The sequence below is a fragment of the Equus quagga genome, chromosome 15 (assembly GCF_021613505.1).
Source record: "Equus quagga isolate Etosha38 chromosome 15, UCLA_HA_Equagga_1.0, whole genome shotgun sequence".
Taxonomy (NCBI): domain Eukaryota; kingdom Metazoa; phylum Chordata; class Mammalia; order Perissodactyla; family Equidae; genus Equus; species Equus quagga.
In genome coordinates, this window is record NC_060281.1 from 44076985 (window position 1) to 44095097 (window position 18113).

Sequence of the window (18113 nt, forward strand, 5' to 3'; positions counted from 1 at the left end):
CCTTCAAAGTCCAGTTCTAATCTCACCACATCCATGAAACCCTCTGCAGGGGAAATGTTTGAATACGCTCTTCACACTGACAGTTCTTCACCTTGTAAATTCTACCATACTGATTCCAAGAAACATTTCCTAGCTTCCTCTGTCCCAAGGGTGCAAACTTGAGACACTGATTCCACACTCAGATGCAAAGTGTGTGAGACATGGATTGTGAAGCAAGCTTCGTGAGGAAGCAGACAGGGCTTGGGGCCTCTGCCCTGCTGGGGCAGGAGGGGCAGAGGTAACATCTTTTACCACCAGCTTCTATGTGGTCCTGGGTGTTGTTTCTGGAGACTCAGCAGAGTCCATTCCCCAGCCCTTCCAACAATTCTGTGAACTATCTAGTATCCCTTTTCAGCCCTTTCCTGTTTAAACTAACAGAATCGTTTTCTGTTGTCTGCAACCCTGACTCATACTTTCCCTTATCCCGCAAGTCTGCAGAGGTCTCCCTATGTTCCCCTCCTTATGATCTGATGCCATCCAATTTAGCACTTGATATACTATAGATTTTTGTTTCATGAGCACATATCTTCTCTTTCCAACTAGACTTTCATCTCCTCGAGGGCAGGGATCACACCTTAGACTTCCGTATCCTAAGCAGTGCTTGGCACAGTGCTGGGTCTACTTGAGGAACTGACAGATGACCAGATAATTTATCATCCAAACCAGGATACTTTGGAGGATGAAAGAAAAGGCACTATTATTAATTTTACCAGGACAAAAGGTATAAACTAGGACTGTCCCAGACAAACCAAGACATATGGTCATACTTCACACTGATAATTATTGACTGAGTAAAAAGGGAAAGACATTTGAAGGAAAAGTAACGTAGTCAAAATGACAACACAAAAGAGCCATTCTGGACACCTCAGATTTGGTAAAAATCATCCATAAACTTTAATCACAAGAGGAATTATGTCACACAGGGCAGCTAGTGTACCCACATAGGACCCTCTCCCTCACCCCAAACCCTCCCCACAAAGGTCACAACAGAATAGCAATATAACCACAAAACATCCAGACTGAAATCTCCTCAAAGGCCAAGACCACTTTCATTATTTCTGTCTCCAATATTTAGTCCAGTGCTTAGACAACATTATGTTCAATCAATGCTGAAACATATCATAAGAAGCCAGGCATTACCTACATGTTGCATGTGAATAATTCAGGCTCAGGGGGCCTGATTCTCTTCACTTGCTCTCCCTGCTCTGGCAGTCTGCCCACGCCGTTGCCTAAAGCTCACAGCTCCTTCTACCCCCGTCTCCAATGTGAGCAAAGGATACAGAGGCGGGGAAAGTGCTTGCCCAATCTCATCCCATGATGCCTTTTTGTGAGTGTGTACAGCAGTGTAAAGAGCACTTCATGTGTCCTAGCTGCCCTAGCCTCGGCGAGAATAAAGTGAGGTAATACAGGTAAAAGCCTTCACATCACATAGTAGAGGCTCACTAAATAGTAGCTATTATTATTATCAAGGCACAATTAGTTCTTTGATGCACACAATTCCCCTCACCATGCCCCAGCTACAAGCCTCAGAAGGAGGAAAATTATCATCCGTGATTGCACAATTAGTGATGCAAGTGAAATGAAAGCTAATTGTTTAGCATTCGCTCGCTCTGATGGTACTTTGGACGGTACTCAAATTGGTATGTGGAAGGTATTGCAAACATACTAAATATACTTCAAGCTGACATAATCATACTGGTTCAGCTGTAATGCCCAATAAAATACAGCTCAGCAGCACAGAATAAAAGCTGTGTATCTAGACTGTGAGACCCAAATATGTCCTAACGGATCTGCAAAAGAAACTAATTAGATGCAATATGAAAGAAATGGACTAAATATTAACTGTATTATGGTTTTAACTGTGACACCAATTTAACATATGGGCAATGAAGAATTCACTCGTTATAAAGTTTAAAAAAAACCCCAGAAATCAGAAAAACTGCTTGGGATTGGAGCCAATATCTTGGCGGTGGAAGGAAAACTAGGAAGGAACACACCCTCATTTGCTTCTACCACGGTTAGCTGATCTGTTTGAAATTAGATCCACTTTCAACTGTTTTAACTTAATTATTAAGCCATTTTTTAACCTCATGAATGCAGTTTTCATGTGCTTTCAAATCTGGCCCTGAACTAATAGACCCTTTCACTTCAGTGGTTTTGGAAATGAATGTTAGATAGAGAGGAAAGCATTTTAGTGGTGCTTTCCTAAGGGTCAAAGCTCTACAAATATAGTATAGTTTGCACATAAAACTCAGTACACCTGAATATCCTGCTGCCCCTTTGTCTGGTAATGAGGCAAACCACGGCACCCTTTAAAATTTCTGCTTCCTTTCTAAGTGCAGTGGAGTGTGTTGGTGCTGAGCTATCTAACTGCTCAAGCAAATCTATTATTAGATCAAAGTCCCAATAGATGAGAAACAGGTGGCAGCCAGGCACCCTGGGGGAGCATTCCCTTCACTCGTGAGAAACAAAATGGTAGGTCCAGGTCTCCATTCCAGAACATTCTCCTTTAAAGGGGCATTAAAGAATAAGAGGAATAAATGTCTGTCAGTAAGAACAGCCAATGCTATGAGATTGTTACTGAGCCTCTTTCTGTTAATTTGTCATTCTCATTATGCGGAGGAACCTCCTGAAGTGATCTGGCTTCATTTGCCATTTTGTAGGAAATCGATTGCTGATGATTACACCATTTGAAATGACAAAAGATTGGGCAACTTTAACCTTCATTGCTTAAAGTAAAATAATGCCTTAGCATGTACACAAATTGATAATAGTAATAGTAGCCAACGTTTATTGACTGCTAAGCCATTTCCATGTAAATCCTATCAGGTGGGTACTGTTATTATCCCCATTTACAGAGGAGAGAACTGAGGTGGAAAGAGGTTGAGCAACTTGCCCAAGGTCACAGTTCTTGTAAGTGGTGAACCAAGGATTCCAATCCAAGTGATCAGAATCCAGAATCCATGTTCTTAATTGCTATACTATACTATACTATAATTGCATAGTGAAACCAAACGGAAGCAAGGTATCTTATAAAAAAAGTAAAGTAAACAAAATTTACATAAAAGCCAGGAAAGTACTGCTGTTTAAAGGCATACTTATTGAATCCCTTTATCAAATACGAATATATCTATCATGCACGAGGCACTTTGTCCACATTATCTAATTTAATCTTTTGCAAATCTGTTATCTCCATTTTCCAAATGAAGAAACTGTGATTCAAGGAAGTAAGTTGCACAAGATCACAGGAATTGTAATTTGAACCCAGGGTGAGAGACTCCAAATCCTCAAGCTCTTTCCACAAAGCCACCCTGCCTCTTCTTTCTTTAAAGCGATTCTTTATTACTAGGAATAAACTCAAAATGAGAACAACTTTGGAATAAAACTGACTCCTTATAAGTTTAGAAGTAGGAGAGAATTTTGTTCTTTTCCATCTTCTCCCAGGCACAACATAGCTCTGACTTCTTAAGTATCGATCTTGGTAGGAGTCAAGTGATTTGTTATAACATGGGCCATAAAAGGAGAAAGAACATCAGTAGCAAAACCAGTTAGCCTTTATCAAGCAGCAGTAGTGTTCATATTCTCTTGTCTTCCTAAGGCAGACTTATAACTTGAATAGCACTTTTAACAGAGCACAGAGAAAATGATTAATATTATCCATTTTCTCATTTTTTTCTCTTTTTTTGTATTCAGTGTAACCTTAATCTGGTATATAAAGGAAGCTACTAGTCCAGAAGCGAGCGTATAAGACTTCTGTAACTCAAAAGGGAAAGGCATTAGGGACCTGGGCTTAAAAATTCGGGTTTGACCTACACCCATCAGGGAAGCAACTACCAAAAAAATAGAAAATAGCAAGTGTTGGCAAGAATGTGGAGAAAGTGGAACCCTTGTGCACTGTTGGTGGGAATGTAAAATGGTACAGCCACTGTGGAAAACAGTATGGTAGTTACTAAAAACATTAAAAATAAAATTACCATATAATCTAGCATTTCTACTTCTCGGTATATAGCCCAAAGAACTGAAAGCAAGGTCTCAAAGAGATAGGAGTACAACCAGGTTCATAGCAGCATTACTCACAATAGCCAAAAGGTGGAAGCAACCCAAGTGTCCATTGATGAATGAATGGATAAACAAAATGTGGCTAATATATAATGGAATATTATCCAGCATTCAAAAGGAAGAAAATTCTGACACATGCTGCAACATGAATGAACCTTGAGGACATTATACTAAGTGAAATAAACTAGTCACAAAAAGACAAATACTGCACGATTCCTCTTATATCAGGTACCCAGAATAGTCAAATTCAGAGAAAGAAAGTAGAATGGTGGTTGCCAGGGCAGGGGGAGGGAGTTTCGGTTTTGTAAAACGAAATGAATTCTGGAGATTGGTTGACAACAATGTGACTACACTTAACACTAATGAACTGTACCCTTAAGTGGTTAGGACAGTAAATTTACGTTATGTATATTTTACCACAAATCAAAAACAAAACCAGGCTTGAAAGTTGGTAAGACCTAGATATAAAGGCTGACTTGCCTCTTCTACCTTCTAACTTTGTGACTCAAGATAAGTTATCTATTGAGTTACTGAAGCTCAGATTCCTCATCTCCGAAATAGGGATAAGAGCAGTATCTTCCTCATAGTTATGAGGATGATATGAGGGAATGCACGCGAGACATTTAGCACAGTGCTTGGCTCACAATAAGTACTCCATAATTGTTGGCTTTGAGTCATAGCAGTAGGCACGGAGTATTTAGCCAATGGCAATGCCGAGTGGGTACTGAGAGGAAAAATCCCTTGTGGTCTCTCAAGAGGCCTCAGGAGGCAGCATTTGTTGCCTTGGGGGGATTTAACATGGCCCAGGGTTTGGCTCAGTGCCTTGAAAGCTCAGAAACTGAAATGCTCAGCATCCACAGAAGAGACCAGATGAATAAGACACAGGAGACGAGCGTATAAAACCAGAATGCCAGTTATTAACAGCACATTTATAGAAGGCTGAACAAACCTTATTTCTCACCTGGTAATCATGGACTCGACAAAGGGAAGTAAGCGAATCAGATGTACAATGGTACCAGGTAAGATAACTAGATGTATTCCTTTCTATATAGGGATGGTTTTCAGACTTTTCGAAGTCCATTGGTCAAAGCATCCTCTCCTCCAGGATGCAAGTGTTCGCTGCCAACGTTGGCTTCTGGACCTTTCTTGTTTGGCTTGCATGTCTGACTACTCCTACCCTCTGACTGTTTCTCTCACCACTTTAATGCCTTCCATCACACTGCAGTGAATTCCTGCCGGCCTGGGAGACAGTAATCTCTTTAAGGTGATTCTACCTATCTTTTCTTTGACCAAAAAGGTGTTGGGTTTCAGACAGGGTAGTACTATTCCTCTCAGATAACAGAGCAATATAGACTTTCATGTATTTTGTTTAAAAGCTTAACAAAAATCATTAGAAACATTCACTGAATTTCTACATATGGCTAGGGAGTAGTAACCACCAAGATATATTGTTAAGTGAAAATAGCAAAGTGTTTATCATTTATCTAAGAAAAAAGTGATAAAAAATATGTCTATGTATTGTTCATATTGTTAAAACAAACCATTGGAAGAATAAACTAAAACAAAAAAAAGTCCTTAAATAGGTGGGAGAGGAAGCAGGGTGGAGGGAACAGGAGTAAGTAGAAGGTAGAAGGTGGACTTCTCACACCATACTTTTTTGTAGACTTGATTTTGCAAAGTATTTTACATAATTATGAAACAAAATTAAATTAAAAATATTTTTTAAAACAAAGGAAAACAAATGCTCCTAAGTGTGTACTGATTTGTTGGCGTAACTACATGGAGAAGAACTATTTTCAGGAAACTTTAAAACCATTATTTGCCAATACTTTCCTAGTGGGATATACCCTAAGAACAAAACAACTACAAAACTACCTGCCACACCTTAAACTGCTTTCAATGATTATATTGTTGGCGGTAGTGTTAGTGCGGTTATTATCAGACAGTTATGTGGGTATTACAGGATAAAGCAAATGAGTAATTGTGTTTTTGGGAACTGGAATGGAAGGAAAGTTACAGATGCCAGACAGAAAATTTCTAAATTTGACCTGGATGAAAGCATTGGTATGATTGGGGGAAAAAAAAGGGTTTTCTAGCTCCACCTGCCAAAAGGCATAAGAACAATGACCAACTCAAGAGCGTACACTATAGTCCCTAAATACTGTTTTTCACTAAAAGAAACCAGAGCTCCTTGGAGACATGGCTAATTCCAGGTCTGGAGCAGAGAGTGTCCAAGATGAGCCTGGAACATCCTGTCATATCAGAAGGCAAGGAACTATTAAGATCTCAAGGAGCTATGTCACAAGAATTGAGAAACCAATCTGAAGAGCTTCTATTGTCCAAAAATGCAACCATTTGAGTCACCAATTAAATATAATAATTGCAATGTATAAAAGCACATCAAATATGTAAAAAATCCATGAGTTTATAATACTAAAAAACCTCATTGGTTACTTTTGGAGGATGCTGAGGAATCAACTCAAATCTTGGAAACTGGTACACAGAGAGCAGGCATCAAACCTTTATCTCACCTTTCCTGTATGAACTGTACCTTGGGGTAAATAAAAATAAGAGAACGTTTCTTTTCAGAGGAGTACTTTTAGCTCATCAATGAGGAAGGAAAGACAGAATTAGAATCCTACCATTTTGAAACCCCTAATGACTCCAATGATCGTAGGCAATGCCCAAAATTGACTGACACATAAGGAGGACACCCAGACATTATATGCCTCATAAGAGCATCACATGAAAATAGCCTCTCAAAAACTCAAACCTGAATCTGATTAAGTCTCTAAATCTAACTACCACTTTATAAAACAAATGGGGAACACAGAAACCTGTTAAATCCTATCAGAGGATGTAATTAGCAAATTCCAGACTGTGGGAAATGCTGCAGGACAAATAACCTGGTTTCTTTTACAAATAAATGGCAATACAAAAAGAGAAAAAAGGGAAAGCCTATAGGTTAAAACGACTTACAAAACACACTAATTGCAATGAGTGGACTTTATTTGCATCCTGATTCAGAAAAATTGTTTAAAAAATAGCAAAATTAGAACACTGAGTTGACACTGACTGGATAAAGAATTAATGTTAATTATTTTTAGATTTGATACTGTACTGTGATTAGGTTTTTAAAACGAATCTTCACCTTTTAGAGATATTTTCTGATATATTTCTAGATGAAACGATAAATAGGATTTTCTTTAAAAGAATCAGGGGGAGACGGAGGTGAATGTGAACACACATGACATAAGATCAGCTATGACTTGATACCTGTTAAAGGTGAGTAATGGGTACATGGAGTCATACTAGTCTCTCTACATTTGAATATGCTTGAAAATTTCTATAATAGAAAATTTCCATAATAGAGTTAAAACGAAACAATTCTGTGATCCCAATCTTTGATAATGGCTCTCAAATAATTTTTCATATTATTGAATGGTCATGGATTGGCACAGGTGACATCAGCTCCACTTATCCAAAGGTTTTCTTCAGATGGAATGACTGAACAGCACAGCAATTTTCCAAGGAAACTTCAATTGTATAAAAAGATCATCACATTAAACAGGGTATGTTACCACAAATTTAGGTTCCATGTGTGAACATGGTAAAAATATCATGCTCTTAACATCTTAAAACTGTTTTCCTCAAAGTTGCTATTCCTCTGGCCCCTTTCACTAAACATACACACAGCTTTTGCCTGTCCCCACCACCATTTTTATAACCCCCTTCTGAAGAATTATTAATATATAGATGAGAGACAATCTCGAGCATCCAAGGGGATGTTGTTCAACTATACTTTCTGAAGCTGGTATTGTGAAAATTTGGTATTATTACATTAAAATGTTAGAACTGCTTTTCAAATATCAAACGCTCCTCCTCACTTGAGAATTATTTTCCTGGAAGAGTGGTTCTCAAACTTCAGTGTACATCAGTATTACCAGGAGAGCTCGTTAAAAGATTACTGGGTTCCTCTCCCATAGTTTCTGATTCAGGTCTGGGTCGGGGCCTGAGAATTTGCATTTTTACAAGTTCCAAGACATCGCTGATGCTGCACTTCTAGGGACCACACTTGAGAATTACTGTCCTAGAACATCTACAAAAACTTGTGTGTCCCCTGCTGCCTCCTATCTCTTCTTCATCCTAAGAACAAAATCCCCTGACAGTTTCCATAGAAAAGTTCATGATCTATCCCTTCTTTGATTTATATTTATCCCTTTGAACTCTATGATGCCACCCATTGGATAATTAGTACATAACCATTTTCTGAAATTAATTCTCCTTAAGTGATACTTATTCAAAAATGTTCCCTATTACATTGAAAGTGCATTTGGGCTTCCACCTTCCCTAAAAATAATCAGACTAATTTTGTTTCTCTTGACTACCCTCCTCTTCTTCTCTTCCTCTAGTCCTCCAACCAAACTGAAAAGAGGATCAGTGATAATCATAAAAAGATTTTACTATATGCTCTTTCCATTAGAATATAATTTGTTAGAGGACAGTAACCTTTTGACTTTATTGTAGCTTTCCTTTTCTATCACGTTATAGGCATTTACCTATTATTATTTGAAAATAACATGGCCTGATTTCTATTAATATTTATAGAATTCAAAGTCCTGGCGCAGGGCAGGCGTTCAATCCATTTTTGTCAAATGAAATATTTCAGTCACAGAATCTTAGAGACAACTGAGGTTCAGGAAACCTAAGTGATATACAAAAGGTCACAAAGTCTGTTACCACAAATGCCAGAATCCTAGAAATCTAGACGTCAGGACTCCCACCCAGCCTGTGCTTCTTCCCCTAGTCTGTTGTACCTCTCACTAGTTTCACCAAAAGAGGTCAACAGGGCCTAAAGTGAGACAAAAGAAATCCAAGAATAATCATAAAATTCACAGTTAAGGAAATACATTTACTATGGGAAAGAATTTTTTAGCACAATAGTCTGCTTTAGATGCTTTGGCCTTTCTAGATTTGTTTACAAAGTATGAGGAGGAGGTTACCATTCTACAAAACACACAGGAAAAGCCTAGAAAATTCAGAAAGATAGAAATTCTGATGGGATTGGTTCTCTGGCACTGAAGAGATTATCCTAATAGAGAAATTCACCCCCGACTCCAACATATACAATGCGTACTGTATGATCACGGCTGAAATAATTAACAAAACCAAAATTGTTAGTACCAAGGTTATCTTTAGAGTCTGCTCTTTCCAGATGCAGCTATATTTGGAGGAAAGGAAAATAACCACTATTTATTATGTTCTAAGAATAGGATTAGGTGGTGAACATACACTATTCCATGTATTCCTTTGAACAACCCCTGTGAGACAGCCATTATTATTCCCATTTAACAGACTAATCTAAAGCTTGGAGGAGTCACATGCCTAGTGTAAATTGGCAAGTCCAGATGCAAACCCAGGTCCATCTGACCCCAAGGTCACACTTCATCCAGAGTTAAGCTCATTTTTTTCATTTAAGAGTTCCAGCACTTTTATCAGTGTGCAAAGATCTCAAAAAGTCTGAGACATGATTATAACCTCTATCATCTACCAACAGATCCTATAAAAATCGAAGCTGTTCTCTTCCTGCTTAATTTATATTGGTTCATATAATCAGCAAAAACATTTGTAACACCAGGACAAATTCATTAAAGAAGGCTTTTCAACCCTGAATTTGGCATATCTTTAAAAGCTGACAAATAATGAAGAGTAAAGCTATGTTCAGTAATTTATATGAAGTCAGAAATGGTGATGGAAGACTTGCCTGATGTTTCCCTTAATGTAAATATGCAAATCAATATTCCTAACCCTATGGCCTCATGCACGCTATAAGACTATTCCTAGAAGGGCCAGCAGCCAACTGATCTTTATCCTCATCTTACCCAGGACTTTGGGGCCATCCTGGTTCAGAGGAGGCTGGTGGTAGAACTGATGAGAACACTACTTCCTAGGCTAGAGGAAGAGAGAGGAGAGTAGAAAAGCCTGCCCATAGCATTTAAATGGGTCTGCCCTTTTAGAAAGTAATAGTTATGGAACTAATAAAAGAGTACTACTTTTGCTTACTTCTGTATTATTAATGATGATATTTTACAACACCATTCCTTTTAACAGGCATACACGAAGGAACTAAATCAGGTTGGGTCTTGGAAAAAATCCTTTGCCCACTACTGCCCATTTGTTGTGAAATCCTTTCCACTGGGGCAACATAAAATCAACCTGGTTAAACACCCTGTGTAGAAAAATAAAAAAATAAGTCAACTTCCTTTAAAAGTTTCTTAAGTATTAGCTAACATATCAAAAGCTAAATCTCTAGCAATATAATTTAAATGCTGGATCACTCTGTTCCTTCCTGGCCATCCATCCAAAGCCCCAAGTATGAACTTTTTTAAACAGCAAACATTAACGGTTATGCTTATCAAGTTTTACAGTTCACCCCTGGTTGAGCAGGATGACACACTTGGCAGGGTTTTGACAAAGGCTAGTCTACATCATTCCACTATCAGTCAGATGGCTGGGCACACGGATTCTTTACATGCACTTGTCAAGCTCGTGAGAGGTATCACCCATGTTTGGATACCAGAGTCCATCACCACACTAAGTGAGAATATAGATAAAAGCACCCTCTTTATCACTCTTCCCAAAGTTTAATTAACATGCCCTTGCAATTTATTTTGAGGGAAAACATAATACATGTATTAAAACAACTTTGGAATAAGATGGCCAGATAAATATCACTTACCTTTTGTCTGTATGTTAAGTCACTGCTATATACTTTTTTTGGGAGCGCTTAACAATTGTGTTGGAGAAAGGACATCAAATGATGCTTAGAAAGGTGATACACATTTTCATTTCACACTCCATCGGCTTTTACAGCTGTAGCTCAATGAAATGTAAGAGAGAGCTTGGCAAACAGCCATATTTACCAAGGTATAAAATAGGGGTCAGGTTACTTTTTTATAGAAAGAAAAAAATGTTTAATTTTCACTCCACATGACTAAAGCAGATATTCAGCTAACACCCTAGAGAAAGGCACCATAACCACATACTCTGACATGGTTTAATGCCTGTTTAACTGTAGGTTTTTACGGTATTATAAACAGCTTCATAAAGCCAAAAACTATTCCTTTCCTCACCTCCTTCCACCCAGGATCTACTGACACAGAAACAGACCGGATCAGATCATCTTCCGTGTTAAATCTTTCTCCTGAAAATGATGGCTTTTGCCCTCTGCTACTAGCCTAGAAGCAGAAACAGCTTATCCCCTTTACAGGCAGAGAAGCCAAGCTACAGGCATCAGCAAAAATGCATCTTTCTCATTCAGACTTCAATCCGTCAGAAAGGATTAAAGCCTCATGCATATATAAAAAGGGAACTATAAACGATAACAGAAACATGGTCTGGAATCTCTGTGCTTCCACAGCTGCTGTTTACTGGCAGGGCAGAGGGGACAGTCTTTTACTCACCTCTGTTAAGCCTGAGACTTCTCCTTTTGCTAATGGTTTGCTGATGGATGGCGTGTATACTTTGGCGTCTGACACTGGCTGCCCTTTCATAAAATGTTTCCCTGATTCATAAATGTCCACTTCGACCATTTTCCCCATGAATGTGGGGTTCTTTGGCACTAAAACCTTTAAAAAAATTTCAGAAGGCTTAATGTTATTTAAAATAACCTTTGTATTTTAGAACAGTTTTAGATTTATAGAATTATTGCAAAGATAGCACAAAGAATTCCTGTATACACCGCACTTAGTTTTCCTATTATTAACATCTTACATTAGTATGATACATCTGTCACATTAATGAGTCAATATTGACATATTACTATTAACTAAAGTCTATACTTTATTCGGATTTCCTCAGTTGTCTTCTAATGTCCTTTTTCTATTCTGGGATCCCATCCTAAGTGGGCTCTATCTTCCAGCTGTCCAAGGATTTGGGGATCTACCAGGAAGGGAAGGCATTTCTGGGAGGAGCTACAGGGCTGTAGATAGAGCTCTTTCATTGCAGGACGCCTGTTGTCCTAAGGCATGTGGAAGGCAGACCTGGGAAATCCCCCAGCAGTCAGCCAGTCACTTCTGGACAGGCCTTTGATATTCTGCTCTTGGCTGTCGCATGCAATGAAGAAAACTCAGACAACACTGATGAAAGCTTTACATTTTTAATAACGTCCAAGTTAGCTGTCAGACTAATGGCTGGAGTAGACTCTTCAAATAAAGGCCTACATGTTTGTGTGTATACGTGTGTTGTGAGTGTGAGTGTGCACATAAGCATCTGCTTTGGGGAAAGGGGAAGAACATTTAAAAGCAACCTTTTCAATATCCCAAACATTGGTGTTTGGAGTTAAATAACTCCTTTAACTAATGATTGCCATTCATTTCTTTTCATTCTACTATAAAATGCATGCATTTGTTAGTTCTTCCTCCATACAGAATCAGCTACTCTGAAGAGTACTTTGGCTAGTTGACAGGAAACTGTCAGATGGTCTCCTTCCACCAGAGATTTCTGATAAAGGTACTTGTTTACTTCGAGCAAACGTTTCCCCTCCTTTGGGACTTACAGGTAGTTTGTATGCATTATGTCCGCCTCACACTTCTATTTTAGTATTGTAGCTGTTTGCCAATCTCTTCAAGTTAGGTTCCAAAATAAATAGACTAATTCTAATCCAGCAAGACTCTGACATCTAGATACAATCTTCACTTCTGGAACTCATCTTTTTTACAAAAATAACTTCTATGAAATCTTTGATATGCTCAGTGGTAGAGACAAAAGTCCGATGAGAGCCCCAAGTTCCACAGCTAATTTCTCTGAGAGGCAAAACTGGACCTTGGTCTTTCTGAGTTTGATTTTTTATGACCACTGAGTACACTGCTTCATCAAAGTATAGGAAAAAGGTCACCTGGGTGGCAAATTACTCATGGCAAGCAAATGAACTAAAAGAGCTTTCGTATCAGGATATGAAAGCCCTTTTAAAGCAGTTTTTATAAAACAAGAAAATCTCTAGAGTAAACTGTCCCTGGGAGATTTGGTACTATTCTGGGGGAAAATAACTCTCCTTGATCTGCTGCCTTGATCTGAATGAAGGGCTCAGTGTTTGTTCTCCTCCGGTTTTAATAATTGGAAAAAGCCTGACTGCTTTAAATTGGAGGAAACAGCTAATGAGGCATGCCATTGCCTTTAAAATGAAGGGGAAAGAAGTTCCCTGCTGAGGCAAAAACCCAGATGGCAAGAGAAAGGAGAGGGAAGAGGCAACCAAAAGACAATCAAGCTCCTCCCCAGGGCTGAGCAGAAGGTTGGCCTGAATAGGAAAATGGCTCTCTGGAGTCAATTAATGAGATGGAAAATGGGGAAGAGATGCAGCTCAAACAAGGGGTGTTGGGAATCCTTCCTCAGCTGCAGACTCTCCTGGGTACCATACAGGGCATGTTTAGTCCGGGCCTTGAAAAGCTCCCCCACGTTTCCTGAGGACCCAGTGCCCAGTCTGAGATTATTCCACGTGGAACATCAACGCTGGAGGCTTCTTCAGCTACTGCTTCCCTGCCATCTGACATGGTCTGTCGGCTTTCCTGGCCCACCCCCTACTTGACTTGTCCACGCCGGCCTTAAGAGTCTTCCCAAGTTCTAATTCTAGCCATGACCCACAGAAAAAAATTTCACCTCTTATTTAATGAGAAAGGAACACAAAAGTAGGAAAACTCATTTGATATAAAGAAAAGTTAATACAATCCAGGAATGACCCATGAAATCCCTATGCCCCCAGGAGAGTCTCCCATCCAGGAGGCCATATTCTGTCTTCTCTTTGGCCCTTTCCAGGGTCGTGCCCTTGAAGGAGGCATTCTGTTTTCTTCAGTCACTTTTGAATTGCTTTACCACCTGGGGAAAGTGGAATCCCAAATGCTGAAACACAAGTCTGGCTACGGGTGGGGCAAGGCATGCTAGCTTGCTCGGACAGGGAAAGGCAGCTAGTAAGTGCGGAGCCCTTGGGGCTGGCCTCAAAAAAAACCTCTCAAAGTGAAGTTGGTTCAATCCTCACACTGGTCTCCAGAGTTGTTCACTCTATTTGAGTTGAGTCCATGGAACAGACTCTTTTCTTTGCCCCCAGCATTTTTATCAGGGTGGAAGTTAAAAAAAAAAAAAAAAACAAAAACAAATACTAAAACTAAACAAAATACCAACCAAGCAAAAACCTACGTGAGTGCTGAGAGGAAATCCCTGCCCTTCCACACTGATGCTGCCCATGCCGACATGCTTCCTGTCTTCTGGACAGAACTTTCCCCTCTACTTTGCCAGGCTGTGGGAATTTTGGCAGTGATAATTGCCTGTTCTAAACTCCTAAAAGCCCTAAAGCTGGTCCTGTCAAAGATTCATGAGGACTAAAACACACTTATTCCTTTGTATAGAATGTTTTGTAGACTAAGCCACAAAGATAAGCCCCATGTTAGCCTGGCTGGCTTGATGCTATAAAATAGCCTTGCTGTGACAAGATTCTGCAGCCTGCCCTCCCTGCTACCTGAGCCCCCACCGTGTCCCTCTTGCTTAAACTGATTTACTCTTAGAACTCTTTCTCATTTTGGAGAAATCTTAAGAATCTGGAAGTGTCTCTTACCTGCTCATAGAATCGATTATGTGCAACATAAAACTTGGAATCAAAAGATTCCTCTGTTACTAACACTTGTTGTCTTTCACCAACCTGTGGAGAGAAGGGGAGAAAAAAGGAAAGATAAGGGTAAACCTGAGAATCCAAAATAAATGCCAGTCTGAAGAGTCCTAGACCAGTAAGGAGTGTCTTGTTGAATTTAAAGTAGACCCTAGATTGCTAGTTTCTTAACAGCTAACACAAGAATCACTGATTCAAATTTCCTGAAAGACATTATTATCTATGTAGTAATATAAAATTAGCATAGTATAAAATCTTACTTCCTTACATAACCATGAAACAAAACTTGATCTTATTTCCTCCTTCAACAGAAGTAAGATAATTAAGGCTTCTAAGACATACAAAAATCTTTTAAATATCACTTTGTTTCTTGAAACAAAGTTGGAAAACAAGCCAGAACAAGCTGCTACTAATCCAAATTCATGAAAATATTTTGGCAATATGAAAGAGTAGTAATAAACATTAATTTGAGTTATGAGGGATGTAACACTAAAGAAAATGCCTCCAACACTAGTCATTAAATCCTTCACATAAACATTTCACATGTTGCATATGATTCTGAAATTACTGATTAATTCACAGATCTACTTGTTATATACATTTTCTTTGTCACAGGCAACTGTCTCTTCTTTGTTGCAGCCATGACCTCATGTTCATTTTTTTTTTAAAGAGTAAGCAAAAATATGGGATTCTTAATTCTCTACAGGATCAATCTACATTTACGATCTAAATATGCATTTTTAATAATCAAGAAGTTAAATCAGCCAAAACACTAGTTAAATAAATGTGATTATTCTAGAAAATTCTACCATTTCAAAGTTTATTTTACTGTGAAATGCAACATTTAAAGTATCAATTACTTTTTTTTTTACAAGGTTGTCAAAATGTCTGATGTAGCAAACTAGCTGTATTGAATGATTAGGCCCGGAATTATTTTTGCCATTGCTACTTGAAAAATACAACCCTCTATATTAAAGCACGTTGGCAAGAAGACTTTGTAAAAGCAATCCCTATTCTCAGACGTAGGAACTTGTCACCCTGTTCAGGCAGTTACCATTTAGGAAACATAAACACAGCTGCACTAAATAGACTACCTAATAATTAAAAAAAACCCAAAAAAACCCCAACCAGACTCCCCTCTCCAGCATACAATGCCAATACCTAAATACACCGTAATTTACTATTTCATTCAAAATGTAGCCCCCTTAGCCAAAGGTTGTAAGGTCTCTAGGATGATACTTATCACAGACTTTTTTAAATCCCTGAAAACCAATGAAAGTTCCTGCAACATTAATCTCTTTTAAAAATCAAGTTGCAACAACAGAAAGTTCCCCCAACTTCTACTTTGAGCTTTAATGGCTCTGTTTATTAAAAAAGATGGATGAATACTGGGTTTCACTGAAGTATATTCTTCTGGAAGGAAACTTAGACTGTTTGCACACATTTCACAGTGTGAGTTGCTTACAACTTAGGATAAGTATTTGTCAATGGTTCTTAAGGAAATCTGCAATTACACTTCATCTAACATTAAGTTTTCAGGAAATTAACAACAATACGAGACTGGAGAGCCACTGAAAATGTATGCTGCTTCTCTCCTCTTGTAAGAATTAATGTGGATAGTTGTAGTCATCATTTGGGGGCTGTTCTATTTTATCTGGAGATAATAATGATGACAGTAACATACACACATAGAGTTAGAAAGACTCGCTATGTTTATACACAGAGGGCAGGGCTTTCGATCAACCATCAGGGAACTATTTGTCGGGGAGTATTTGACTATTATTTACCAAAGGGATTCAGGAAAACTGCTATGTGCAGTCATTTATAGTGGCAAACACCTCTCCTTTTTTTTTTTTGTCTCATTGGTGAGGCTCTTAAAGATCCCCAGAGGATACTCAGCAAAAATGAGCATAAGAAAGGCAGGACTTTGATCAAAAGCTGCTGCAATCTATCCTCACTCCCTAAAAAATCAACAAAGACAAATAAAAAGAAAATATGCAGAAGACCATTTATTAAGAATGAAGTTGTAATGAAATGAGTATCAAATACCATCTTTAAGAGAATCAACTATTTCAAATAACATTAAAAACAACAATGATGTTAAGGAAGGGCATTCAGGTGGAACTCTTGAAGAGGCAAATTTGCCTTAGTGACATCAAGGAATTTATGGGCCAAGGGTATGTATATGAAGCCTCAAAATCTTTTTTTAAATAAGCCACCTCCCCCTATACTGTTTTCTTCCCAATCCCACAGGATAACCTACGGTGGTTAAAGACCCGCATAGAGCAAGATTTAGGGTAATCATCCCGATTTGTCTAAGAATGCCTCTGCTATCCAGCAAGGAACTCCCAGTCTCAGAAAAAAGCAAGGCATCTGGAGAAAAGGGCCAGACTACAGATATCCTTAGGCCACTAGGACAACCACTACCAGCTATCTACTATGCTAATGGTGGAGCTAATCCTCTAGAAGGGATCAGTTTGTCTTACATACAGAGGATGATGGAGAATACACTGTGCCTCATCTGATATTCTGCATCATCTACACCCATGTGATATTCTGCTGAGAAGCAGGCTTCCATGGCTACCTCACCGTCACTGCAGAACCTTGCCTAACAGCTGGAACCACTGATAGGAACGCAAGGTCCCATCACTGGTTTAAGACCAGCCCTTTGCAGAAGAAGTTAACAGAAAGGCTGCTTGTGTAATTTAAAACATGAACAAGCTCCTGTGAATACATAAGAGTTCGTTGAAAATAACAGTTTTCATAAACTTTGTGACTGGTACCACAATGTGGCTGTTCAGCAAGAGATGATTAAGATGCAAGTGGAATTGTAAACCTAAAGAATAGTCTAGAGGATGGCTTCAAGATAACTGGATCAAGCACAGGAAGAAAGGGGAAAGTCATCTGGAAGCAGAAGGAATGGTCAGAAGCGGGAATGCATGGTTCTAGCAGAACCTAGGGGAGAGGAGTCTGAAGAAAGGTGATTCACAATCATCAAATGCCACATATTTGAATTGGGCAGTACGGTGGGAAGACACAGGGTCTGGGTAGACTATTTTTAAGATAAAAGAGATCTGACTAAGTTTTCGGCCTTCACTTTCCTCATTGGAAAAAATGAGAGTTTGGTAGCAGTGACATGGAGGTGGGGAGATAAGAGTGGGGCTGAAGAAGAAATGGATAATAATATTTAAAGGACCTTTCTGTTCCAAAATTCTAAGTCATCGTTCATGGTAGATCTGTAGGTTAGGGATTGGTATGCTGGCAAGGTTTCAGATGAAGGAAATACGTACTCTAAATCCAGGCTCTCTTTTCTTACAGTAAATGTATGCTTAAAGCCCTCTGCAAATTACAGCTACTTTCT

General features: G+C 38.8%; 1 protein-coding gene across 10 annotated transcripts in view; it reads right to left on the reverse strand.

The window, feature by feature from the left end:
* Nucleotides 1-18113, reverse strand: part of CDKAL1 (CDK5 regulatory subunit associated protein 1 like 1) — a 611046-nt gene that overhangs the window by 21398 nt on the left and 571535 nt on the right. For 9 of the 10 annotated variants that reach the window (XM_046640830.1, XM_046640826.1, XM_046640831.1 and 6 more), the window contains exons 14-15: nt 14702-14785; nt 11562-11726 (exon numbers count right to left, since the gene is read on the reverse strand). In XM_046640830.1, the coding sequence (XP_046496786.1) occupies nt 11562-11726; nt 14702-14785 (249 nt within the window). Of the gene's footprint in view, nt 1-10197; nt 10328-11561; nt 11727-14701; nt 14786-18113 lie in introns of those variants that run through there. The other variant, XM_046640835.1, reaches the window with a different exon arrangement.